This window comes from Felis catus, chromosome D3 (assembly GCF_018350175.1).
Source record: "Felis catus isolate Fca126 chromosome D3, F.catus_Fca126_mat1.0, whole genome shotgun sequence".
In the NCBI taxonomy this organism is placed as follows: domain Eukaryota; kingdom Metazoa; phylum Chordata; class Mammalia; order Carnivora; family Felidae; genus Felis; species Felis catus.
In genome coordinates, this window is record NC_058379.1 from 2137012 (window position 1) to 2164468 (window position 27457).

The window sequence follows — 27457 nt, forward strand, 5'->3', positions numbered from 1 at the left end:
CCCCATGAAACCTCTCAGGAAGTCCATGGGCAATTCTGGGGACCAAATGGAGGGCCCAATCTAAATATGTCCCGGCCAGAAACGGGACGATGTCAGTCAAAGGGCACAAACTTGCAGTTATAAATTAAGTTCTGGGGATTTGACGTACGGTGCAGGTGACCACAGGTGACAAGGCTGTGTTACGCACCTGAAAGGTACTACAGACCAGATCTTAAAAAAAACAAAACTGTAAGTGAGGTGACGGAGGACAGAAATCGCCCTGTTGGGACGATCAAGTGATCACGCTGTGCACGTTATGCCTTAACCCTGTCGTGATAATCGTTTCTGCGACATATACGTGCGTCCAACGATCACACTGTACACCCTACGCTTTCAACTTATGCTGCCCTGTGTCCACCATGTCCTAGAAACACTGGGAATAAAACAACCAATTCCTGCCCAATCCGAGTTTGTGTTCTAGAATTGAACGCAGATCTTTAACTCACTGTGTTTTCCTAATTTATAGTCCCCGATTCTTCTCTTTTCTCTAGTCCCCAACCAAATCACTTTGCTTTCCTAGGTGTCTCTGTTATTCCCGACAACGTTAATAGTAATCTGCCTGCGGCACTTAAGTAGGAGATGAAGGGCTAGAAAAGGCAACGGATTAGTTGAAGCCAATTCACTTCTCAGGCTTAGAGCAACATACGTATGTTGTTTACCATCACACTGGTCTCTGCCGCCACCCTAGCCGTACCTGTATGCATGCTCACCAACTAAGTACTGATTTTTACTTTTGTGCCTTTTCCCCACAAAATTTTCTATAATTAAAGCCTTTTTTCTTAACATAATTTACTGTCAAATTAGCTAACACACAGTGTGTACAGGGTGCTCTTGGTTTTGGGGGTAGATTCCCATGGTTCATGGCTTCCATACATCACCCAGTGCTCCTCCCCACCGGTGCCCTCCTCGGTGCCCATCCCCCATTTTCCCCTCTCTCCCACCCCCCATCCACCCTCAGTTTATTCTCGGTGTTCAAGCGTGTCTTATGGTTTGCCTCCTTCCCTGTCTGTTTGTAACTATTTTTTCCCCTCCCCTCCCCCATGGTCTTCTGTTAAGTTTCTCAAGATCCACATATGAATGGATATTGGGCTTTCTCTGACTGACTTATCTCACTTAGCACAATTCCCTCCATTTCCACCCGTGTTTCCGCAAATGGCCAGATCTCATTCTTTCTCATTGCCAAGTAGGATTCCATGGTGTGTATAAACCACAATTTCTTTATCCATTCATCAGTTGATGGACATTTGGGCTCTTTCCATAATTTGGCTATTGTTGAAAGTGCTGCTATAAACATTGGGGTACATGTGCCCCTATGAATCAGCATTCCTGTATCCTTTGGATAAATTCTTAGTAGTGCTATTGCTGGGTCGTAGGGTAATTATATTTTTAATTTTTTGAGGAACCTCTACACTGTTTTCCAGGGCAGCCGCACCAGTTTGCATTCCCACCAGCAGTGCAAGAGGGTTCCCATTTCTCCACATCCTCACCAGCATCTGTTGTTTCCCGAGTTGTTAATTGTGGCCATTCTAACCAGTGGGGGTTGGTATCTCAGTGTGGTTTTGATCTTTTCATGTGTCTATTGGCCATCTGGATGTCTTCTTTGGAAAAGTGTCCGTTCATGTCTTCTGCCCATTTCTTCACTGGATTATTTGTTTCACGGGTGTTGAGTTTGGTTAAGTTCTTTACCAATTTTGGAGACTAACCCTTTATCCGATAGGTCATTTGCAAATACCTTTTTCCATTCCGTTGGTTGCCTTTTAGTTTTGTTGACTGTTTCCTCTGCAGCGCAGAAGCTTTTAGTCTTGATGAGGTCCCAATAGTTCATTTTTGCTTTTGTTTCCCTTGCCTCTGGAGACATGCTGAGTAAGAAGTTGCCGTGGTCCAGGTCGAAGAGGTTTTTGCCTACTTTCTCCAACTGTAGGATTTTGATGGCTCCTTGTCACATGTTTAGGTCTTTCATCCATTTTGAGTTTATTTTTGTGGATGGTGTAAGAGAGTGGTCCAGGGTCATTTTTCTGCATGTTGCTGTCCAGTACTCCCAGCACCATCTGCTGAAGAGATGGTCTTTTTTCCACTGGATGCTCTTTCCTGCTTTGTCAGTGATCCAGGAACCATAAAATACCTAGGAGTAAACCTAACGAAAAGATGTAAAAGGTCTGTGTGCTGAAAACTATAGAAAACTTATAAAGGAAATTGAAGAAGACACAAAGAAACAAGAAGACATTCCATGCTTGGGGACTGGAAAAAGAAGTATTGTTAAAATGCCAATGCCACCTCAAGTAATCTACACATCCAATGCAATCCCAATCCAAATTGCACCAGCATTCTTCTCAAATTTCTTAGAGCCACAAAAGACCCTGAATAGCCAAAGTAACCCTGAAGAAGAAAACCAAAGCGGGAGGCATCACAATCCCAGACTTCAGCCTCTACTACAAAGCTGTCATCGTCAAGACAATATGGCACTGGCACAAGAAGAGGCACACAGACCAGTGGAATAGAACAGAGAACCCAGAGTGGGACCCATACAGTTAAAGCCTTCGAATCCAAATAAATTCGAGATGGCTCTGTTCCCCCGGCCCTTCCTTGCGCACAGTCACGCCAGCATCACCAGGGCCACTTCATGAAGGTGAGACCTCTGTCGTGTGGCTACTTTATGACCCTAACTACGACATTTCAAACTCAAACACTAAGATTTACAAACGCCGTTTTTGAAACCAGTCACTCCGGGACACCCACCTACGTATCTGCGCGCTACTTACTATCTGGGTATCTGATGTGACCTTCTGCTGCAGGACTCTCAGGTAAGCTTCAGTTCTGTCATCCACTTCAATCCTGGAATGGAAACCCGGTATCCAAGATTCAGAAAAAGCAATGAGAAACGTGCCAACATAAACAGTTTCCTATAGGTTATAACATACGACACATTCCGTACGAGATACAAAATAAACCGCCGAGAGTGGTCATTCAGGCAAAGGTCGTTCTAACACAAACAGCAGAGATAATTTGAGACGAGCCACAGCCTGCTCTCCCGCCCCTTCTTTGTTACTCAAATACAGTTCCGCATCCACGTTACAGGGGACTGGAGCAGATCTTTAAACTCCCGTCATCTAGAATGTTTCCAACACTTTCATCGCTTTTGTGTTCCCACACCCTCCAAATGACTACTCATCAATTTTTCAGAGTAGAAATGACTTGATAGACTTACATTATTGCTTTTTTCATTTGTATGCCCATGGCTGGTGTAACTTTAAATAGATTCTGTATCAACGAATTGGCTGCTTCGTAATTCCTTCGAGTATAGATCAACAGCCAGTTATCTAGTGGCTTCACGCTAATTAATGGTGCACCTCTGGTTTCTTTTGACCAATCTGCAAATTGTGGATTGTAATCGAACTAGAAGAAAGTTCAGAGACACTGTGAATTCCACGGTATGCTCTCGGTGACAAAGCCAACAAGTCTGTGATAAGTCTTCTCGTGGCATATCCTGAACGTTACAGAACTTCTTGTACTTTCGACTGTGGTGACAGACAAAATGGCCTCGGTGGAGGAGAAAGGGACACGGAGGTATCCACAGACGACGGGGTCCTATCCCACCAGGCACTCCCCGCCCCGCCGCCTCCCGTACCCGCCTTCCTCTGCTGAGATACCGCAAGGATGAGAGGTACTTCCCTTGTGATAAAGACCCAAGAGAAACAAGGCTGAGACGGGAACAACTGGCTGAGGTGTCAGTACCAAAAGTGAGCGGTGACCATGTCTGACAGCAAGACAGAGGGCTCACAGGCCAGAAGCTCAGTGACCTGGTGCTACTTTCCCCCTAGAGGAAAACCACCCAGTGCTTTCTGCACGTCCTCCCCACCTCCCGACCACCTTTATGTGGGGGTGGATGCTTTTATCATTTCCACGGGGGTAATAAAAACACTCGCTGTTAAAACACAAAACTACTTCATCGGGCTGTTATTTGCAGAACATTTACGAGGTGGAAGGGCATCATTTTCTATAAAAGGGTTTTTCAAGTTCTAGCACTTGAGGGTTTCCATTACACACCAGAATGTTTTCAGAATGCTTGCTTCCCTTTCCTGAGCATAAAGCATAAAAGGCATCGCAACACTTAACATGTTTCTCTACAAACAAGTCATCCAGGCAAAGACGAGGCCAAATAGACTGGAAGTTTCCTGGATAAAAAATCACTTCAGCGGCAGACATCACGCCAACCCAATACCTTAGCTCAACGACTTGTGTCATGAGGAAAAGTAAAGCCGGCTTTCAGTGAAGCCTCACCGATGACCCAGCCCCAGGATCCCACAGGCCCACCTCCTTGCTCCTGGGAGGCGGTGGGGCGAGGGAAGGGGAGGGGAGGAGTGGGCACAGCAGCAGACTGGCGTGGGACTTTATCACGAGTCACACCCGATTCTGACGTGATTGACAACTTTAAGAACTGCCTTACTGTTTTTCCACCTTGGTGAATCTTTTCTGCTTGCAAAATTCTTCCTGAGAAGGACAGTAAGTTGGAGTCAAAGCTCAAACCCCAGTCTCGAAGCTCCCTCTGAACGTTATCATCTCTGTAAATTTAACATATTTACGTACCACTCAACAGAAGGAAACGGCGGGAACAGACGCAGGCAAACAGACCCACTCCGACCTACAGCGCGCGGTCCCGTGTCTCCTGGGACCGGAAGCCTCGCAGCGCCAGGAAACACGCAAGGTGCCGGCCGCTGCTCCCTCCCCGCAGCCCTGGGTCCCTCTGCGATGGCCTTTCACCTTAAGTTCTGATGCCCAAACCACCTCTTCAAAGTAACCCCCTCGATGTCGTCACCAAGACAGAAAATCCGTCTGTCCAAAATGGTTCACCTTCTGCTCTACTACCTCCTGCTAACCCGAGAATTAGGCCGAGGGCTGCAGAATGCGACACGCCCTGACGACAGCAGCCTCGCCTACAAACACCAAGAGCCCGCCCCGAAGACCGCAAACACAAAAGGGAACCAAAACTGTGCTCTGCCGCTCCCCAAACCCACAGAAAATACCACAAACTGGAAGCCACGCTCCAGAGCCGTGGGGGGGACCTACTTATGAATGTAGTCAATGAGTCTTCCCACTTCGCGCTGCCTCTGTTCCGGAGTTAGTCTGGTATGGACAGCTAAGTCTTTCATCACGTTAAAATCGTTGCGCATCTTATCAGTTAGACCTTTAAACGAGACGTCGGAAGGCGTGGGTTAGTGACAAGGGTCTAGTCTGTGAACGTCTGGGGTGCAGGGTGGTGAGGAGACGGGACAGGCAGCAGGAAGGGCTCCCGTGGAGGGGGAGGGGGCAGGCGTCTCGGCGAGGGTTTCAGGACTCCCCGAAGAGAACGGGGCAGCAAGCTAGGGGAGCCGGGGCGCAGCAGTACCTGTGAGATAGCAGAGCTCCGGGATGAGCATCGCGGGCCCCGGCAAGGTGCCCCCAGGGCCTCGCCTCCTCTTGGGCTGACTGACCAACACAGGCTGCTTCAGGTCCGTGATCTCTTGGTTGTATTGCTGGTCAAGAAAAGACGCCGTCACCGTTCACGGCAATGCCTCTGCTAACAGGTCGGAGGACCAAGGGGTTTTTGTTTTGTGTTTTGAGAACTGACGCCCACAGCAAGGCTGGTATCAGTTTCCAAGGAAAGCTAACAAGGTGCACTTTTTTTATGTTTTTACTTTTTATTTTTGAGACAGAGACAGAGACAGAGCGAGAGCACGTGCATGAGCGGGGGAGGGGCAGAGAGAGAGGGAGACACAGAATCTGACGCAGGCTCCAGGCTCTGAGCTGTCAACCCAGAGCCCGACGTGGGGCTCGAACTCCCAGACTGTGAGATCATGACCCCAGCCGAGGTCAGACGCTTAACCGACTGAGCCCCCAGGTGCCTCCTACAAGGCGCGTTTTTAATCCTACCAAAACAAGGTGTGATTTATGTGATCGCTCCTCGTTCTTTCCAAGAACTTAAGAGCCTCACTGTCCCTGACTTTATCTAAACTCTGAGTTTTAGTCACAGTTCACTTCGTTTTGTGATTTCTCGGTCTACCAACAGTAGTCTGTATACCTCTGGGTCCTCACAACAATCCCCCCAAAACTACTAGTGTTACGGCAAGAAGCGTGGGGGCAACAAGTCTTGCTAGAACGATAAATGTGGGGGAGGAAGAGGTTGGCATGCCAGAGAACATTTTTAATTAGGAATAGTTTTTACCAAATGCTGACACTTGGTAGAAGCTGAACTTGCCCTCGGTGAGTAGCCTTCAGATTCCCCACATCAATCGCCAGGTTTTTACAACACAAAAAGAGACAAAAATGCTGACTTCCAGGGGTTAATGGAGGCGTGCGCTGGCCTGAGGGCCTCCAGCTCGGCCCTGCGGCCTCAGAACCAGGGGACTGGCCTTGCACGACCTCACCAGGGTTTCCGGCCTGGTTTCCTAGAGACCCTCTTCATGGCATCTCTCGTACCCTCTCCTGGCATCTTTTGACACCCCGGTTCATCGGGCTCTTTTTAAGAGAACCACACCTCTCTACTTGGCACACAGGACGTGAGCTTAATCAGCACGGCCGTTCCGTTGGCTCCCGTCTCTTACCAACACAGTAAGAACTACTTCCTGTTCCCTGTTCCCATCCCATGACAAGGTCCCGGCCACCCACCCTCGTGAATGAAGACCTTGAATCCCAGTCTGTTCTTGACTTTGTCCTGTACTGAACTCTTCAGCAACCATTCAGGAAGAAAGCTAATTTTCCTATTTCAGGGCAGAAAACGTCAGTGCTCTTATCTAACCTCTGCTCCGTGCACCTACACTACCGATTTTAGCGCTCTTTTTTAATTTATTTAGAGAGAGTGCACATCCGAGTGGGGGAGGGGCAGAGAGAGAGGAAGGCAGAGAGAGAGAGGAAGACAGAGAATCTCAGGCAGGCTCTGGGCTGTCCATGCAGAGCTCGATGCAGGGCTCAAACCCACCCACGAGCTGCGAGATCACGACCTGAGCCAAGACCAAGGGTCAGACACTTAACTGCTTGAGCCCCCCGGCACCCCGCACCCCTGCTCACGGCCCCCGCCCTTCTGCCTCCCGTGTCTGTTACCTGGGTGCACCCACGGGGGGGTGTGGGAGTGGAGGCAGGTGTGTCCCTACTTCACTGAGGACTCCTTATTGCAGAACCCTGGGACCCCCCCCCTCTATATTCGGGGCCCGAACAGAAGCTAAAAACTGACCGTGATCTTTCCCTTCAAAGGCCCTTCTCTCTCTGTGCTTCCTTAAATATGACCTTTGCTATAGAACATCCAAGCTATCACTTATCATTGAAACTGCCTCTCCACTGGGAAGTCCTAAGAATGCCTGGAATCCTTTCAACATTTCACCCTTACCCCGTTGTGATTAACTGTATAGCTATCAGATACACCCAATGAGGCCTGGCTGTGACAGAAGTCTTCCAGAAGAAATCATCTGAGCAGAGACTGAGGCCTCAGAACACGAATGAGGCATGGAGAGCGTTCCAAGCAGGGGGAGCCCCTGGCTTAGAGGAGACAGCCAGGGTGACAGAGGTGAGGAAGGGCAAGCAGGCCAAGGCCGCATCGCTCAGGGGCTCACTGGATACAGACCAAGTGCACTTCAACAGGCCACGGGGGCAGGGGAAACCACTTATGTGCTGTGGGTAGAAAATAACATCCCATCTGTAGGAGTATGAAAATGGATCAGGAAGCAGGAGAAATGAAAACCGAGAGACCAGCGGAATGAGAGACAGCAGGGGCCTCCACAGGGAGGGCAGCCCCTCAGCAGGGGGAGGACAGAGGCATTTCCGGCAGGGAGATGACCAGGAACACAGCAAGGTAAGCAGGTGGCATAGCTGTCCGCTGGCAGGAGGTTGTAACTGTCCGTCAGGCATGTGTTCGTCCACTCAAATACCTCAGTGCCTATGCGGGCACAGGGGTGGGGGGGAGGGGCACATAAACCACAAAATCCCTGCCCTTGAGGAAGTGACAGTCCCTGCAGTGACGCAGAGCGGGGCACAGGGGCCAGGTCATGGGACAGAACATGCTCAGCGCTGGTCACGTGGAAGGAGTCTTTAAGACTTGCAAACACTGAGAACCGGAAGGCTTAGACAGGTCTGGGCTGGAGCTGGAAACCGGAGAACTGTGAACGTAGAACACTTTTAGTCTGACAACAGACGAGCCTGGAGATCACCTAGCAAGTTAAAATATAGTTGGGTCGGGGGTCGAGGCAGAGCCTCTAAGTATGCCAACGTGTAGAAGGCCACTTTCGGAGAAGGAGCTGCCACCTGAGACTCACTACCAGGCAGAGGAGGGGAGGACTTTCCTCTGACCTTCCTTCGGGTCTAAACCAAACTCTCTGCTGAGAACTCCTTCGTGTCTGCTGTTGACACGTACCAACCTTTCCCAACCCTGACAGGGATTACGAAACCACACGATGCCAACTCATTTCTCACGGTGGCCTCGAACGCCAGGAAGGAATCTAGGTTAAACATGGCCGGAGTCCTCAAGCAGTTAGAGGTTGAAAAGGGCAGTAGGGAAATCAAGCTGAGATGGCCCCTGGCCGGTTTTTCATCTTGCCCAAAATGAGAACAGCTCTTAACGCGACTTCACAGAGAATCCTCTCCCTCCAGAGCATCTGATCTTTTCATTCACAGCAGAGCAGCTGAAGGTCAGACAACAGTCGATAACCAGCAAGTAACAAGACACTTCAGGGTCACCAACCTGACGTATGATTCTGACATAAGATATAAATACACAACAAACAGCTCATCTGCCCAGCTTTTTAGGAAAAGGAAATAATGTACTGAAAGTAGAAAAAAGAAGATAAATCTTAGCACTTCAAAACCAAGTTTTAAAATTTTAAGTGCAGAGCGTTTCACAAATGCTTTTCCAGCACTTGTAACAGAGCATATGCAACCTTCTAAGGACTGAGGGGCCAGATCTGCCCCTCTCGGGACAGCAACGTTCGTGCGCGCTCCTGCATAAACACCGTGTTCTCTTCTAGTCCCAGCGGTTCTTTCTTGCCGCTGTTGTCAATTCAGTGATTACTCTGTATAAAACTAGCGTTGGAAGGTCACATAGTCAAAGGACCTAGCCTGGATGATACAAGCTGGTCTGAGGTTGTCGATACGGGACATGCAAGTTAAGAGTAACCCACAGGCAGATTCAGCTCATGCTGAAGACTCAGCCATCTTTAACCCCCATCCCTGGGTGAATCTAAAAAAGTGTCCACTGCAGAATATGGGTCAGAACAGTGAACTTCTGGTGTTCACTACCTATCACCCTGTTTGTCCTCCCCGTGCTTAAATTCAAATGTCATCTTCTGTTCGGCTGGGAAAAAGGAAACGGGCCCAAGCACTTCTCATTGGATAACGAGTTCAAGTGAACTATGCTCCGACCGCCTTAACAAACACATTTCTACAGTTTTCAAAGCAATTTGTTCCATGTGTACGAGCGTTAGAAAATCCTAATGAGTAGAGTTCAGATTTCCTCTAAGGCCTAAATACCACACGTTAAAAGATCAGGTCCACGGTGACCCCTTACCTTCCTATAGTACTCTAGAAAACTGATTTCAGAGCCGTCTGCTTTCTTGAAGGTGCTCTTTGGATTCTGGTCCCAGTCGATATCATCTACTCTGTATGTTTTATTGTTATACCTATGAAATGATTGAGATTTACTGGTATTTGCTTGGAACATGTAGAGATATTATTAAAAAGAACCTAAATAGAGATAGTATGTAGTCCCTAAAAAATAAAGTTTCAAATAGCTTAGCGATATACAACGTCCTGGGGAGAAAAGGGAAATCTTCTTAAAGACCATGCTAGATGGGTGGGGAAGGGACTAAATTACTACCAGAAAACAAAGACTGACAAAGATAAAAGTCATTAGATACTCTTTTCAGACGACTGTACTCCCCGAGAACTCGTGTCTTGCGAAGGGTGACACACACCCCTCCCCATTTTCATGCTCTTCCCACCAGTCAACTGTAGACCCTACTTTCTAACAGGATGGACCAGAAAGCCATGAGGTCTTAAGACTTGCAAAACGACTACTGTGCATTTTTAAAAAAAGCCTTACTTGGTAAGAACAATTAAGCCTATCAGTTCTTTGGAAACTTGTTCTTGAAATTTATGCTCTTCTATTTGATGGTACAGGTTGAACATGAAGTCTAACACGGTTTCACTCCGGAGGACTTTATGACTGACGTCGGTGCAAAGCATGATGTTATTTTCGTACTGGAGGATGGAAGTGGTAAAGCCAGGCCAGATCACCAACCTGTCAAGCAGAATGAAAATATGAAGTAACCTCTAAGCCCAAACGTGGTCTGCACGTATCACGTTGTCTTTTTCTCCTGTCTTAACTGGGTCTAAAGCACAAAAGTTCCTGAAGTGAGTAAATTTTGTTATTTCTAGGTTTCACGTGGTTCCATATAGAGACCCATCTTTTTAAGATCTCAACAACGAATGTTTTTTCATAATGTAATTTTTAAGTTCCATTTTGAATACACTCTGTTAAACTATTGCTGACGCTGGACTAAGCCTTAACAAAGTTGCCGATCTAACTGAAAGCACCTGTGATTACAAGCCTGACCCGTGTGGGCCGCACCTGAACGCACGCCATACAAAGGAACTTCTGAAGCAATCTCCTGAGCTCGTAAGTTTGGTTACCCGAGACCAAATACAAATGCTGGACAGCTCTTTATGCTTCCCCAGTGACAGATGGAGAGCATGTGACGTCTTTAAAGCCGAGTAATCCGGGAGGTCTCTTTTATTATTCGGACCAAGTTGAAACTTCACGTACCAGGACGGGCACCGCTAACAGCCACCGTAGTCAATCTGATCGTCTCAAACTGGAGCACCCCTTTCCAAGTCCACGATTAAGCCCAAGGAATAGAAAGCTTCCGCCTTATACAAACCTGTGATTTGGAATATCAATTGGGTCACTTGGGTTATAATAATTCCGTCCAATTTGTTGTAAATTCATGATCTTCAAGAGCCTAGAAATTCAAAAGTCAGAACAGAGATGTGAATACTGACAAGCATCTCCAACACACAGGTCCTCACCGCACTGGTTTTTCAACTTTCCCCTTGATTTTTAATTTTTCTGTGTAGAGGGTTAGAAAACACTGACATACCTCCTGAAGATAATGTTATAGAACTGCAAACAAGTTGGTGATGTAGGTGGGAGCTCATTTGTTAAGGTGATCGTTATCCTCACGTGCTCTCCATTTCGGGTCTGACTAAATACTTCAGTAACCTGAAGCCGGAGCAGTGGAAAACCACGCTTGTAATTATTAAAAGAAGCCCAATCACATAATTCCTGCTAATAAGGCAACGACAGGACTACAGAACAGTTTGAAATTAAAAAAAAAACAAAGAAAAATGCTAGGAGAGGAAGAGTGGTTGCGGCCCGTGTTATAAATTCAATTGTGGGGCGCCTGGGGGGCTCCGTCGGTTAAGCATCTGACTTTGGCTCAGGTCATGATCTCACGGTCCGTGGGTCTGAGCCCCGCGTCGGGCTCTGTGCGGACAGCTCAGAGCCTGGAGCCCGCTGCGGATTCTGTGTCTCCCTCTCTCTTTGACCCTCCCCTGCTCACCCTCATCTCTCAAAAATAAAAACATTAAAAAAAGATTTATGAATGTAATTGTAATCAAGTTACTGGGTGGATCTGAAAATGAAACTGCCCAAGTCCCCCATGGGTTTATTACATGGAACATCAGACTGAAGGCCACTGGTGCTTCTCTAAAAGCTACCCTAGACTGTGGCAGTTCTGCTCTGAAGTGGGGAATCCTTCATCACCCTCTCCCCGACCCGACGTTTTCAAATAACCTTGTGCTGTAGTCTTTTAGGTAAAAATAATATTGTTCCATCAAAAGCATGACACCTTCCAATTAAATCTTCATGTTGAAACAGAAGAGCTGAGCGGAGTCTTCTGGCCTCCATCAGCGGGTTGTAGTCAATGTGATACTGGTACAAGGCCCACTGGGGACGGGACGTCAGTCGAAAATGGTTAGTGCTCAGCCTTACTATAATACCTGAAGACCCTGCAAAAAGGAAGTCGCATTTGATTAACAAAACAAGTTTCGTCTTCCCTGAACTCCTTCCTACTATGGCAAACAGACACGGTTCTGCAAACACAAGACTGGGAATAGTACAGGACACTAGAGTTCTCAGACATCTGACTTTGAGGACCACTGTCCTGTCCGGAGAAGTTCCTAAAAGCATACATTTAGGAGTAAATCTCCCTCAGACTAAGCAACGTACAACAGAACCAACCAAACCTATGGCAAAACCCTCTAAAAGAAAAACGTTATCTACATCACATGTAATAAAAGACTGCAATGCAGCTGAAGACCTCTATAACTTATTTCGTCAGAGCAGAGAGAGAGGGGGAAGTGGAACAGCCACGTGGCACCCTGAGTAGATGTAGATGCGCCTCTCCTCCCCAGGACCGCATCACGCGTGGATGTGCAAAGCGCGGAGCATCAATTCAGCATCCTACGTACTTGAAACGTAATCTCGTGAACACTGTGTTCTTCATAATCGCTTACCTGTCTTTGATTCTCTAACGTGGTCTAGGTTCTGTCTTGTGTTAACACCAAGGTCATGAAAGTCTCTACGACGACCTCCCCTCTCTGCTAACGATAACTCCTGAAATCCAGCGGATATCTGGAGGTCTTAAAAAAAAAAAAAAAAAAAAAAGAAGAAATTATACACACAGTAACGTGAAACACGAAATAAACGACAACAGCATCAACACCCCAAATGATGCCATATGAGACCCGAAAGCTACTGAGGTGCTAAAGATCACGTAGAAGGGTCCCGTCAGAGGGTTTTAGGTATCTCTGGCCATCACAACATCCTAGCTAGGACTTCTCCTATAAAGCCTTTCTCGCCGTGGCCTAGCCAAGCTCTGCCGCTCCCCCATAGGACATACGTACTGTTGAAGGATTAAGACAACTGGACGGAGATTCAACAACTCAGGAGTACCTTTGTTGACTAGGAAGTTATTCTTCTAACTTCTGAACAACCTAAGGACCTTTTTATCAGTATTTTTCACAGCTTTATGATACAATTATAGCTACAGAAATTAGTGGTTTCTAGGTTTCAACGTGTAACCTGAAATAGAAAATACAGGTCTAAAGCATAATTTCCTAATTCCTTGAACACCCAGCATAACAGATGGAACCTTGTGGTGCCTGTCCCATGGCCATAATGCACCTGTCCTTTTGGGACAGGTTAACTATCAGCTCATGCTTAGTTGCAAAAACTGCTTATAATATCCAAAATCATTAAAGCTTTCAATTTTTACAACATATGGAAGCAGCTCATATCACAGTATGATGTGGGCCCAAGAATGAACACGGGCTTTGTGGTCGTGTGTTAGAATTCTAGCTTTCAGTTAATCGGCATGATACTTCATGTACTAGAGCCTTCAGCCTTCCCAACCTCTCAGCCTTCTTTTTTAAAATACCTTACTTAGGGAACAACGTACCTAAAAGACTAGAATTCCACCTTATCTACAGGCAAGGACGGCGGAGGAGACAAGCAGAAACTTCGGGGAAAGCACCTTGGGAGGAGAGCCAGTGGCTGGCGTTTACATTCTCTGTGCCCCTGCCTGCCAATCTTGCCTGGACTCTGGTCGTGATCACCAAATATATGTCTTAATGACAAGAAGTTGGGACAAAAGAACAAAGTGACTGAAGAACCCAGTCTTCTTCTGGTGGCAAGTTCCAAATTCAGCACCCAATTGCCAACTTCTGGACTTCTCATTAGAGGACACAGCGGCTTGAGCAAAATATCGGGTTCCTGAAACACCTTGGAAACCAGTTATTCTAACATCAGCTTCAACTTCTTTACGTGGAAAAGTGAGGAACTTTACGGGTATGTCGTGTGTTTTAAGTGAGAATATGATTTATAAAACTCCTCAAAGGTGTTGCTAAATATGTTGGTTATTGTACCTCACGATATTCAGGGGCCCTATTTCAAAGTCCTTTAGGGGTGCCTGGGTGGCTCAGTCAGTGGAGCATCCAGGTTTCAATTTCAGCTCAGGTCATGATCTCACAGTTGGGACTGAACCCCGTGTCAGGCTCCCCGCTGACAGTGCGGAGCCTGCTTGGGATTCTCTTACTCTCTCTGCCCCTTTCCTGCTCTCATGTGCACGAGTGCTCTCTCTAATGAATACGCTTTTTTCTTAAAGATAAAAAATCCTTTAAATATTTAACTATTTTTGTCTCCTTTGGTGAATTTTTTATCCCCCAAACTTTCAAATTAGAGCATCCTCGGCACTGGGTGATTAACTGTATACTAACACAGGTCAACCGTACTGAATCCAACTTAGTAACAATGACAGGTCATAGTGGCTTTTTTCTCCTGAAAAAAATCTGAGTTTGTCTTAAAATTCCATTCCAGATACAAAAACCCAACTATAAGTTTCTGAATATAAATAATGAAGTCCATTCCCCTCTCTACACACAGTATTGTTATCACATTTAGCGACAGCGTAACTGTCAACCTGTAAAGAGAACAGGTTTCAGAACGAATAAAACTGTAAACCTTGTTAATTGTTAACATACCTCATTTTATTGTGCTTTGCAGGTAGTTTTTACAATTGACGCCTTGTGGGAACCCTGCATCAAACAAGTCTGCTGGGGTCATTTCTCCAACATTTGCTCATTTCATTTCTGTGTCACGTTTCAGTAATTCTCACAACGTCTCGAACTTTTTCGCTATTGTATTTGTTACAGTGATTTGTGATCAGTAACTACCACTTGCTGAAAACTCAAATGATGGCTGGCGCTTTTTAGCAGTATTTTCGAATTAGGTACACACACTGGACACAATGCTGTTGCACACTTTGCAGACGACAGCAGTGCGAACAGTTCTTCCATACACGCCGGCAAACCCAACGATTCACACGACTCGCCTTGTTCCAGCTGCTGTATTCAGCGTCTGGAACCGGGCCTGCTGTATCTCTGAGGTCCACCTAGAACCTCCCCCTCCGAGCAGCTGCTCGAACGACTAAAACTACACGTTAGACCTCACTACTCTTCTACTACAGAGTCCTTGGGAATGAAAATCAATAAACAAGGTTTATTGACAATAAACCTAACTTGTCACTTCAGTTTCTAAAACCTAGTAGATTCGTGAACATTTGGGGCAAGCAGTTCCCAGTGAAGTGAAATGACGACCCTCCCCAAAGCAGTGAAATGACATAATTTGTTATTCCAAGTACTATTTAATCCTCACAATGGTCCTTAAAGTTAGATGCTACCTTTCTATAGATGGGAAACTGAGTTTCACAAAATTTAAGTTCATGCACAACGGTTAATGATTAATTAATAACGGTCAATATAGAGCATGTTTAAGAAATTAACGTATTTCCCACAATCTTACCGTAATTTTAAGGCTGCAACAGTAGGGAAATGTTTTTGAAACAACTTTAGCAAATCTAGCTGTTGGCGAACACACTGACCATGTCAAGTACTCTAAGTTTCAAAGGAACAAAGGCATCAAAATTAGAAGAGGAAGTGACTGCCTAACACCCTATAAGTTTAGAGAGATTAATGCCTATAAATGAATTCTCATCAGGCAGCTTAAAAAACAAAACATCACATATCAGAATAGTTAACAGGTAATTGGATACATAACAAAAGACCATTCCAGACTTCTCACCGACTCTTCAAATGTAGCACTATTTTTAATTTTTTAATGTTTATTTCTTTCTGAGACAGAGAGAGAGAGAGAGAGAGAAAGTGTGAGCAGGGGAGGAGCAGAGAGAGCGGGAGACACAGAATCTGAAGCAGGATCCATGCTCTGAGCTGTCAGCACAGAGCCTCATGCAGGGCTTGAACCCACAAACTGCAAGACCATGACCTGAGCCGAAGTCGGACGCTTAAACAACTGAGCCACCCGGGTGCCCCTCAAACGTAGCACTATTAACTGACATTTTCCCTTAAACGTTTCTGAACAAAAACACACACATACTCACGTATTCATTAAAAATACGAAGATAACGCTGACTCACCACCCGATCCTGTCTGCCGTAGCCCAGGCGAGGGTCTACACCCCTGAGCGTGGTAACAAGGTGCCGTGCCGTTAGCGCGACAGTTCTCTCCGACCCTTTGGGCAGGCACTCCCAGTGTGGGGCAGGGTGTGTGACGGCCCTTACACGGTCATGCCGTCCCTGCCCCGGTCCGTCGGGTGCACTCCCAGGAGGGGACGTGCTAACGACAGGGCACCGTCACGGCTGCTACACGTTACAAAAGTCGGTACAACCGTACAACCCCTCAGGGGGGACAGTGCCGGCCTGACAACCACCAACATCGGCAAAGCGGTAAGTCAGAACAACAGACAGGTAAACAAAATGTTCGTTTGATTTCACTTTCTTTCACGAGGCTTACTGTTTTCATTGGTCTTTGCGGTTCTCAGTGCACTGCCCTCCGCTTTCCTCTGCCCGCCTCCCTGCAGCCTGTCAGACGTCACGGGCTTTATAGGAGCATTGTGTGGGCCACAGACCCAGCCCCACCATCACTTCCCCGAGTTTCCAGGCTTCTGACACGGACAGCGGCTGTCACGGCACCGTTTACGTGGCTCTGACACCGCAGACTCATCTAGGGGCTCCTCTGACGTTCGCGGATCTCACTGGGTAGGACCAGACCTCTGGAGTACTTGGGGGCGTCACCCATGGAGCAAAGCCGGGTACAAGCTTCGCCTCGTCACCAGCTGTCCCCACGCTAGTTCACGGAACAGCCCGTCTCCCGTGGCCACCCCGGAGGAAGGCTAGCGTCCTACAGCAGGTCCCGCGTGTACAGGGGAGCTTTTCCTACACTGAAACCAAACTTAACTGCTGAAGAATCTTACACCAAGCGCCCAAGCAATCCGGGTTTGTAACAAAGTAATGAAAAAGCACAATTTCTGGAATCACAACTGGTGTTCTGACCTCACCAGCTGTCGCAACTTTGGCCCCCGGTTTCCGTGCCTGAGAAACGGGGGGAGCCAACACAACACATAAGACACCGTGTCCTGCAAAGCAAAGTCAGAAACGTTACAGGGGGTCTAGCTTTTGGAGAAATTACTAAAGATGCCCAAAGAACGTTCTAAGTGGCTAATTGGCGAAGAAGCAGACGTAGGATTGGTTCAGAACTACTTTGTGAGAGCCACTCTGGGGGCCTGGCGAGGACACGCTCTTTCGTTTCCAAGAAGGAGAGAAACCCCGTGGCGCCCAACACAGCCTGAGCGCGCCTGTCATACTTTAGAGGACTGTGGCTTTTCATCGTAAGGAGTCTGCACAGCGGCTGCCGTGCCGGGGCCACCGCGCGCGCGCGAAGTCTTTTTACCCTCCTTTCACCTTGTGACTTGGCCGGCGCTCCGCCTGCTCCTCTCTGTCGTCCACGGCCAACTAACTCCCCCTCTGCTGCCGGCTGCTGAGGCCGAGGCTGGATGAAGCCAGGGGGCTGACTCTATAGGTACATGCAAATAAACAGCAGGCTTTTCACGTAAAAGGTCACACAACAGAGGAAACCGTCTTAAACACGACTGAGACACTCAAACACAAGTCATCTAAATTAGAAATCTAACGCTGTGTTCCCACAGAGCAGTTTCTTCAAAAACGGTCACTAACTAAAGAACCAACTCTTAAGATCCTCAGGAAAGGGAACATGATCGTCTTAGTTCTCCTCCCTTGTCCCTCACAGGACAGTCTTTTCAACTTATTTTCAACAGCCGAAGTTGATAAAGATTTAACAGATTTGGGGCGCCTGGGTGGCTCAGTCGGTTAAGCGTCTGACTTCGGTTCACGTCATGATCTCACGTTTTGTGAGTTCGAGCCCCAGGCCGGGCTCTGTACTGACAGCCCAGAGCCCAGAGCCTGTTTCGGATTCTGTGTCTCCTTCTCTCTGCCCCTCCCCCCCCCTCAAAAATAAACATCAAAGAGAAGTTTAAAAAGCAGATTTAACAGATTTTTGTTTCCTAAAGGTCGTTTCTGCAGTTAGAAAATGGTAAAGCACTCACAGCAGCGGCCCCCACGTGCTGCACCGTCTCCTGACCGCAAGCCCTTCCTCGTGCTCTCGCTCTGGCTCGCCCGGTCATTTTTCTTCCTTGAGAGGAGATAATCACAAACACAATACTCAATGTGCACAATTTGACCGTTTCTACGACGTGACCTTTAAACTTCAAGATTCTAAAAGAAGCTCCTGAATTATCACGTATCTTCCTAACCTGTCCTCTAACGAACTCAAGCGCTGGCAGGGCGGTGCTAAAGCAGACGACCTGTTTTAACCAGTATCTCATTTTCATTGCACTACTGGTTTTTTTTTTTTAATAGTTAAAAGTTTACTCGTTTTGAGAGAGAGGGAATGCAAATGCAGGAGAGGCAGAAAGGGAAAGAGGGGGACAGAGAGAATCCCACATGGGCTCTGTGCTGACAAAACAGAGCGGGGGCTCGAACTCGCAAATCGCGGGATCAGGACCTGAGCCAAAGCTAGACGCTTAACCGACTGAGCCCCCCAGGCGCCCTGAATTATCGTCTTATACAGACGCAGGGAGAAAACTGTTAAGAAACGTCTGAGGGTGGGGACTAGCTCTTTCACATCCGGACACGTATCTAGGACACCGGGCACTGGTGGCACGGGCAGGCCCTTCATGGAATACACGCGCGTGCGCGCACACCCGTAGCACAGCTTCTGGGATTTCCCCACAGGTTCACGTGTGAACGCACCCAAACTAGTGTCTGTTACAGCACATCACTCGTGCTCCAGAATCTCTCTCTCGGTGAGCAGCACAACCACCCACTGCCTCTAGGGAAAAAGGACGGAGTCGTTTAACTACTCCTATATTGCTCCTGCTACTTCTGACCCAACACTTCTCTCCGACACCGTGTTCACAAGGCCCTGGGGGCCAGGACGGGTGCTGGGCGTCAGAGACATTACCACGCCAAGTTTCCCCACCCACTCACCCCCACCAGAGTGGATAGCAGTATCGTCGGGTTGTTAAGGTGTAGACCTCAGAGCTAGTCTGCCCGAACCCCACTCCTTCACAGAAGTGACCTTGAGCACATCACATAACCTTGACTCCTCTCTGATCTGTGATAGGGAGTTAATAACCTACCACACAGGTCCAGTGTGCGGTTCAAGTGAGAACACACATGAGGCACTTGACACACAGTGAACGTTCAACATCAGCTGTCGTAGGAAAGGCACGCGAAATTGGAGCTACAGATTTTTTAAAGCTTAACGCAGCAAATAAACAACATTCTCATACAAAAAGCAAGCAGGAACTGATTTACACACTGAAGTGTGCCTCCAATGGAGCTAGCACTTACACGGAGCTGGAAGATTAGAACTGGAAGGGAGACGGTGCCTGTCTTCCCCAGCAGGGCGAGGTGCTGAGTGTGGCTGGTCGGCAGGACTGGGAGCCGCCCGGGGACTCCAGGTACCCGGGAAGGAAAGCTGGTGAGCTCGGAGGCAGGCACAGATCCGAATGCACAGGGCCCTGCAGACAACGGGGTGGGGTGCCACAAAGGTTCTAATTACAGAGGGGCGGGCTGTGACACTTACATTTAAGATCACTCTGCTTCACATCACATTTTCATCTTTTTTTCCAGTTTGAACAGCTTCTAAAATCCTTGCTGTACGAGGGCCTTCCTAGAAAGACCAACCTAATGACATCCTCCAACTGGGAAACCCCTCTTTGACTTCCCGTTGTGTTCCACGGGATCGGAAGCAAATCCTCAAACTTACCAAATTGTAGAAACCTTCACGATCTGATTCTAAGTCAGCCATCTCCAAAGCAGCTTGCAAAACATCATTTGCGAGGGGCCCACGTATCAGAACCCGTGTTTAATGCCGTCTTCAACTACCGCGCATATACTGCCTGTATCAGGACAATGGCTGTGCGCACCTAACTCCCGCCCTGGGCCTACCGGCATACGTGCTCAGGGCGCTTACTGAAGGGGTACAGAATGAGACTTTTCTTTCCCGCACGCACCCCAGTAAATTCCACCATTCACCTTGTACCACGGGTGCCCTACCTCCTCCACACGGCTGTGGTCCCACCAGCATTACTGCAGCTACCGCACAGCCCAATAATTCCCTCCCTCACTAGACGCGGATGCTGGTCCTAGTCAGGCCTGCGCACCTGCCCGGCCCAAGTGCACGTCTGGGGTTTCTTTTTAAGCCTGGTAAAAAGCTGAACTGCCACCTCCGACAGAAAACGTTTTCCTAGCGCACTTCTCAGAACGTGATCTCTCTCAGCAACACCTAGAACTCGTTGGAAACGCCAGTTAGGGGGGTTCCCTGCTCCCAGACCCACGGGGTCCACGGCTCGTTTCAGCGGGCCTCCAGGTGATTCTCACCATCACCCAAGACAACCACGTAACCACACACAGGTGGGGTGTGCAGACCCCGTGCTGGGCTGGCCGGTACAGCTGTGGTTCTCGGCTACATCCTTCCAACCTCAGGCGCCCCAGAACGGGACACGAGTTAGATAGTCACTTTCAAGTAAGACTTGGAGGCGATGCTTCTAATCATCATCCCAGCTAGAAACCACACCGGGTCAAACTGTACTCCATCCAGAGGCAATGCAATCCCAGCACCTGCCCCCAAACGAGAGCTGCCCCGGCCCCTGTGGACTGGAGACTGGTCCAGACCAGCCCCCTAAGAAGGGCCCCCTGAGCTCCCCCAACCCGGACAGTGCCACTCTCCTCACCCTGGGCAGTAACAGGGAATGCCCTTCCGACAGGGGCAGCGCCCCCTCAACCCGGGAGTGTCCAAGAATGCCTCCCAACCCAGAAAGTGCCCCCCCCCCCCAACCCAGGCAACATTCAGGAATACCCTCCGACCCAGTGTCTGGGCACCCAAACCAGACGGTGCCCCCAACCCAAGTAGCGCCCGAGATCGCCCTTCCCTGACCTCGGAAGTGTCCAGGAATGCCCCCCGACCCAGATAGGGCCCCCCCCGACCCAGGCAGTGTCCAGGAATGCCCTTCCCTGATCCCGGAAGTGTCCAGGAATGCCCCCCGACCCAGACAGGGCCCCCCCGACCCAGGCAGTGTCCAGGAATGCCCTTCACTGATCCCGGAAGTGTCCAGGAATGCCCCCTGACCCAGATAGGGCCCCCCAAACCTGAGCAGTGTCCAGAAATGCCCTCTGACCCAGACACTACCCTCCCGAACCCGGGCAGCGTCCAGGAATACCCCCCTGACCTTGCAAGTGGCCTCCAGTCCCCAGCAGTGTCCGGATATGCGCCCCCCCCCCCCGCACTCCCCGCCCCTGGGCCTGTCCCTTCCCCACCGGCGAGGCCCCCTCCAACCCCTGCGTCATCGTCGCCGCGGTGCCCGGCCTCACCAGGCCCAGAGGCTGCAGGTACAGAGAAACAGACACGCCGTGCGGGCCCCGCGACCCCCAGCCCCTCGCCTCACCTCCGCCGACCGAACCGCGCCAACCGTCACCGCACGCCAGATCCCTCCGCGCCGGGACTTCGCGCCCCGATGCCCACCCCAGTGACCTGGCGCTCCTCGGCCCGCGAAGCCCTGCCGCTCGCCGTCGCCACCAGCCGGGGCTCCCACCTGCCGGCAGTTGCGGGGCGCGGACTCCCGCCGAAGGAGCGCGGCGTTCCTTTTCTGGGCGGATGAACACTTCCGCCTGGCGGTGAGCCATCTGCACGTGACACCCGGCTAACGGCGCGGCGAGGACGTGCGCGCGCTGGGCCCTGATTGGCTGACACGCCATGGCCGTTCGCCGTGGGGGCGGGGCCAGACCAGCTCAGGACTGCGGGAGGCCGGGGCTGCAATCGCCCGTTGGGCGGTTGGGCGGGGCGGGCTCCCCGCTCCGGGGACGCCGTGGTGCACCGCGCTGGGCCTGGGTTAGCTGTGAGCGCCCCGCTGCAAAGTGGTGCACTGAACCTTGGGTGGCCCCTTAAAATTAGAAGCGATTTAGCTCATCAGAGAGAGAAATGAGATTGGATTTTTGCCCCAAAGAAAGAGCCAGAGCCGTTCCGGAGCCAGAATGCCAGGCGGCTGTGCACCTGCAAATTTCAGTGGGCGCAAATTGTGTGCCCAGTGCACGCGTGTTGACGTGTACGGCAGCTGTTCTCAACTTTACTGACCGGCATCAGAGTCACCTGGAGGGCCAGTTAAAGCACGGATGGCTGGCCCCCTCCCCTGGGGATTCGGATTCTGCAGATTCGGCTGGTGGGGTCGGCTGAGGTCCATTTCTTGACGAGCTGCCGGTGATGCTGGCGCGCTGCTCTGGGTCCATGTTGATCCGAGGCTCTTTGTTAGATGCCTTCAGTGGGAATTCGTTTCCTCATTGGACAACCCCAACACAATTAAAACTATTGTAAACATTGCCCAATAGGACAGGATTGTCAGGATGGGACATGAGACTACTGATGTAACTAGTTAAGTCCAGTAATATTCAACAGTTTCTTAACGATGGAGTGTAGGGGAGAGCAGGAATACAGTTGCCTAGACGGACTTGTCTTAAAGCTGCCTTTGCACAGCGAACGCTATTTTATTCTTAAGCGTGTATTCAGGGGGCTGGGAGTTTTCCCAAACCACGTCCCCAAGTCTATGGTCTCCTCTGTGGGACAGAAGGAACAGGCTGGGTTTCAGCGTATTCTGCACCTGCTGCATTGTAAAAACCCACATTCCCAGGTAATCCTGATTCAATAGGTTCGGGAGGGGAGCGAGGAATTTTCTTTTAAGGAGTCACCAGGTGATTTTTATGCTGAGAAGTTTGAGACCTTTAAGGCAGGATGCGTGTGAGCCTGACAACGTGCACGCTTAAGGAATTTACCCAAAAAGCCGTGGCACATGACGCCAGTAGTTTTTGGGGAAACAGCCTCACTGTTCACTTTTTAAAAAGCAAAAGGCACCAGTGGGAATACAAAGGCAAGCATTAACTTTTCTGGGAAGGATCGAAGATGTTGGCGGGAAAGATGTTCTGTGATCTTGCCAGCAGATGGGGCAAGAAAACAAGAAATAAGTCTACAGTTTCCCCTGGATGCAGGGGAGAAAGAGGCCAGGAATGCACCCTGCAGGGTAGAAGTAACACTTTTCCCTCAGTTTATTTGCTCTATGTGCCTACACTCCTTGGGACTTCTAAGGACACAGTGCTTGTGTAAAATAAACAAGAGCTACAAGAGAAGTTGGGGAAACTTTTTTTTAAATTTAAGTTTGTACATTGACCGCATGACCTAGTGGCACCAGTTACTGGATACAACTATGCGCCACACTCTAGAAACTGAAAAATGAATAGAGGTAGATCCTCCTTCTGGGAGCTTGGTCAAGAGCAGGAGAAAAGGGGGAATCAATCACTGAGAGTGAGCAGAGCACTTCAAGTGACCTGGGAGCTGGGAGGGAGGGTCGCTTGGCACCCGTGGGTGCTGAAGTCTGGAAGGGTGAATGGGATTTGTAGGGAGCCCTGTGGTGCAAGCAGGGAGGGGTGTTTCGAGAACCGCCAGTGATTTGGTGCTGCGGGAGTGACAAGTGCATGCAGAAGAGGGTCAGGAGGTGATGACACTGAAGGGGCAGACCGTGTTCTAGAAGCTGAGTGACCATAAAAAACTGAGTGTCCAGACTATTGAATGCATCCTGCCAGGACAACCACCACCTCTGTCCGGTTCCAGTGTCCCCGAGTAAAGCCAGTTCCCTGTTGCCCCCTCCCTGCCAGCCCCTGGCCACCACAAATCTATGTTCTGTCTCTATGGACTTACCGACTTCATTCACGTCACGTAAACGGAATCCTACACTATGTGGTCCCTTGGGTCTGGCTTCTCTCACTGAGCGTCATGTTTTCAAGGTTGGTCCTTGGACGCTGTAGCATGCATCAGTCCTTTGTTCCTTTTTATGGCCGAATGATACCCCACAGACCATGGGAAGACCATGTTTGTCTATCCATTTATCATTTGAAGGAAGAGTCTAATGTTTTCAAAGAGAAGCAGGGATCTTGGAGACCTGTGGGCTCATTGTCAGCCCATGACCATGGGTTGGTGGCACTTGTGCTGAGGGGCGTTGTGGCCACATCGCATCCTTGTTTCCAAACCCAGTGCACACCTTTTGGACCTACCTGTCTTCTCCGTAGCACTGAGAGTGACGCATGCTCCGTTTACATATATTCTGTCCTGCCTTCCATGACCCGGGTGTTCTTCCTCTGGCTCAGGCTAGTCCTCCTTCGTGTGATTCATGGGTGTGTCTTTTCCTGCCCATGTCCTAAATGTCCATTGCAGCGGTTCTCAAAGTGTGGTCCCCAGGTCAGCAGCATCAGCGTCACCTAGAACCTACGGGGAATTCTTGGGTCCCACCCCAGACCTGTCGAACCGGGAACTCAAGGCGAGGGCCAGAAATCTGTATCTAAGCAGCCTGCTGGTCAGTTCTGATTCACCGGGTAGCAGGTGCTCCCCTGAGCTAACCCCTGAGCAAAGGGTTGAGCTGACCACCTTGCTCACTCTTGGGGGAGCCCGGTTATCACCATGACTTCAGATGGCCTCTTTAGTGCAATGGCCCTGAAGTCTGTGGGTGGCTCCTGAGCCTCCATTCTGGCATATTCTGCCAGGAGCCGCTCCGTTCTCAGTTGCCTTGGCAGTAGTCTTGTAAGCAGGCACAGGACAGCTGTGGGAAGTTGGGGAAGAGCTTCTACTCATAACTAGTTTTTTTCTAAAAATAAGGAAAGAAATGAAGCCTCAATGATATTTGAGAGGTAGGTGTCCCTGGTGCCCTCCCGTGGCTCCTGGGTCTCTAAGTGAGTGGGTGGGCAGGGGTTGACAGCTGTCCCGCGACCCGCCTGTTGTCGTGAGCACTGGGACGGGCTGCCGTTTGCATGTGGTCTGTAGGCCGTGGCTCAGGTTGCATAATCCTACTCACTCTGAACCAAGCCTCACGAAATGAGAAAGCTGCTTCAAAAGATTCCTGCTGCCGAAACATGGTGGAAAACCAACGAAAAACGCAAACGTGACCAAACAATAAGTAAGTGTTAAAACCGACGCTTCCGCTAATCAGTTTTTTGTGGGGCTGTAAATGCTGAATCCTGCAGGCCTAACAGCCCCGTTGCTCTCTTGAGAACTATGAGAATATATAATAATATGTAATACACAAATATAGCATCATATAAAATATGTAAAGTATCAAAATATAAAATAATATGTAAATAAATAAAATATGTAAGTAACAAAATATTATCAAATCATTTTATAAAACAAAGGTCAAAAGTAAAATTTCATTAAAAAATTTTTTTTTAACGTTTATTTTTGAGAGAGAGAGAGAGACAGAGCATGAGCATGGGAGGGGCAGAGAGAGAGGGAGACACAGAATCCAAAGCAGGCTCCAGGCTCCGAGATGTCAGCACAGAGCCCGACGTGGGGCTCAAACTCACGAACCGTGAGATCATGACCTGAGCTGAAGTCAGACCCTTAACCAACAGAGCCACCCGGGCGCCCCTAAAATTTCATCTTTAAAATAAAGCTTTGCAAGATGAAATTTTTGAGATTTTTATATTGGAGCATATTTATCACGAGCATAATAGGGCGCTGTATCTTGTAAATACATGTAATGCTTTGCCATAAATGAATATAAATGTCTTGGGTGCACCTGCTCCAAAAACTTGGGACAAGCGCATGTTGGAGGTCGGTTGGGGGCCACTGGGCCCCAGAGGGCTCTGCTCTCTGGGCCTGCGGCTCCTGACCTGCGTACATCCCAAGAGCGCCCATGGCCTGCTGGCCACTGGGTGCTCTGGAAATAGGTACTCCTCCCCCACCCTAGTTCCTTTGTTATTCGGGAAGCTCCCTGAGGACAGGACCCTGTCTCCCTCGGCTGGGTGTGAACTGAGGAAATGCCATGGAATACACGAGCATAGCTGCCGTGTTCAGCTTTATATAAGCCTTTGTGTTGGGAGCACGCCGGCCTTCCCACTCCCGCGTGCCTCCCGGCGGCCAGGCGAGGGTGAAAGTCACCTGCCATGGACGTGCTGGCGTCTCCTTCCCCTTCAAGTATCATCGTGTCCTGCGCTCTGGACTTCTTGTCTTTGGCTAATAGCCGCAGGTGTTCTGCTTTCTGTCGTGTACTTCTGTTCTGCAATGGCAGTAGCGACCGGCCGTGTTCCTCCCAAATTAAGTTGAACACAGCTTCCTGGTGCCCGAGACCCCCACGGCCATTTCCCACCTTCCCTGCTGTCGCGGACCAGCGTTTCGGTGGCTGTCTGCCCCCTCCCCAGGTGACTCGGGGCTCACTGCGCATTAGGCTGAACTATTGGCGATGGCCCCCAAACCTTTGCCAGTGAGTGCTTTATGTCTGACAGTGGCATGTGACACAATTCTGGCCAAAGACACAAGAGAGGTCGTTGGCTGGGGTCAGCGAAAAAAAGAAATATGAAAAAAAAAAGAGAGAGAGAGAGGGAGCTTCACAAAGAGACGGTGCTTCCTGACTCTGGACTTTGAAGTAGATGCAGTCCAGAGTGCTGTGGCCGTCCTGTGGCTGAGAACAGAGTGAGTCCAGACTACTGTCCTCGCGGCTCAACCCCGCTGAATCCAGGGAACCCCGTTGAATGCCTGTAACTGCGGCCGAAGACACCTGAGCAGAGAGGTAGCTGTTCCCGTAGGGCAGCACCTGCACAGGAACTCGGAGAACAAGAATTCCCGGCTCCAAGGCTGAGCCGTGAACCCACAGCCTTGAACTCGGACGATACGCCGCAGGAAATCTCGGGTTTTAGAAGGCTCTCCCGCTGATTCTGTGTCGATACATCAACATCAAACTTTGACAAGCACTGATAAGTTCTGTTTCGAAGTCTGTTCTGAAGCAGAAATTAAATTCCGAATTTAGTCCAGGACACCGGTTTTGACAAATATGTACCTGACCTTGGGGAGCTGTTTCGAGGTAAACAAGGACCCTGACGTTCTTGTTACAGTCATCCAGCACCTGTTAATTTCTACTCCGAACAAAGTGGCTCCGTGAATGTCTGTTGAATGCACAAATGGCTGAGCGCACACACCTAGGGCTGTGTGTGCGAGCCACAGCTCTCTGACACCTAGTGTCTCATGGTTACAGTAGAATCAATAATTCCAAGCTCACAGGAGTGTTGTGCGAACCAGACGAGGTAATACGCATAAAACGCCTAAAACTATTCCCATCATGTCATAGATTCACAATAAATTCACTTGTTGTACCCAGTTCTGGGGGGAGGGGGGTCTGTAAACCTGAGTTACAGGTGGGAAAGTTATAGCTATGCTGGTTTTCCTTACGCGAGTGAACACAAAACCGTATTCATTTGGTAAGTGATGATGCGTGGGGAAATTTTGCTATGTTGAGTTTTGTTAATGAGAAGCAGGGATAATGCAATCTTAATTGTGTTGAAGTTTATCTTTGTACTTCAAGAAGGGCTCCAGATACTAATAATTGTGCGAACACAATCGAAGAGACAAGTCTAACCTACTTAGGAGAGAAAAC

The 27457-nt window shown here is 49.2% G+C and overlaps 1 protein-coding gene across 9 annotated transcripts in view; it reads right to left on the reverse strand.

The window, feature by feature from the left end:
- The window catches only part of PIWIL1 (piwi like RNA-mediated gene silencing 1), a 49145-nt gene extending 27456 nt beyond the window's left edge, over positions 1 to 21689 (reverse strand). For 4 of the 9 annotated variants that reach the window (XM_045041701.1, XM_045041697.1, XM_045041702.1 and 1 more), the window contains exons 1-15: positions 21440 to 21580; positions 19344 to 19513; positions 18035 to 18120; positions 17373 to 17484; positions 12574 to 12699; positions 11852 to 12066; positions 11157 to 11278; positions 10938 to 11018; positions 10100 to 10297; positions 9566 to 9677; positions 5423 to 5549; positions 5104 to 5221; positions 4484 to 4598; positions 3245 to 3432; positions 2799 to 2871 (exon numbers count right to left, since the gene is read on the reverse strand). In XM_045041701.1, the coding sequence (XP_044897636.1) occupies positions 2799 to 2871; positions 3245 to 3432; positions 4484 to 4598; positions 5104 to 5221; positions 5423 to 5549; positions 9566 to 9677; positions 10100 to 10297; positions 10938 to 11018; positions 11157 to 11278; positions 11852 to 12066; positions 12574 to 12699; positions 17373 to 17484; positions 18035 to 18112 (1665 nt within the window). In that variant the 5' untranslated portion in view covers positions 18113 to 18120; positions 19344 to 19513; positions 21440 to 21580. The other 5 variants (XM_019814415.3, XM_006938362.5, XM_045041700.1 and 2 more) reach the window with 5 other exon arrangements.
- Between the last annotated feature and the right edge of the window lie 5768 nt (positions 21690 to 27457).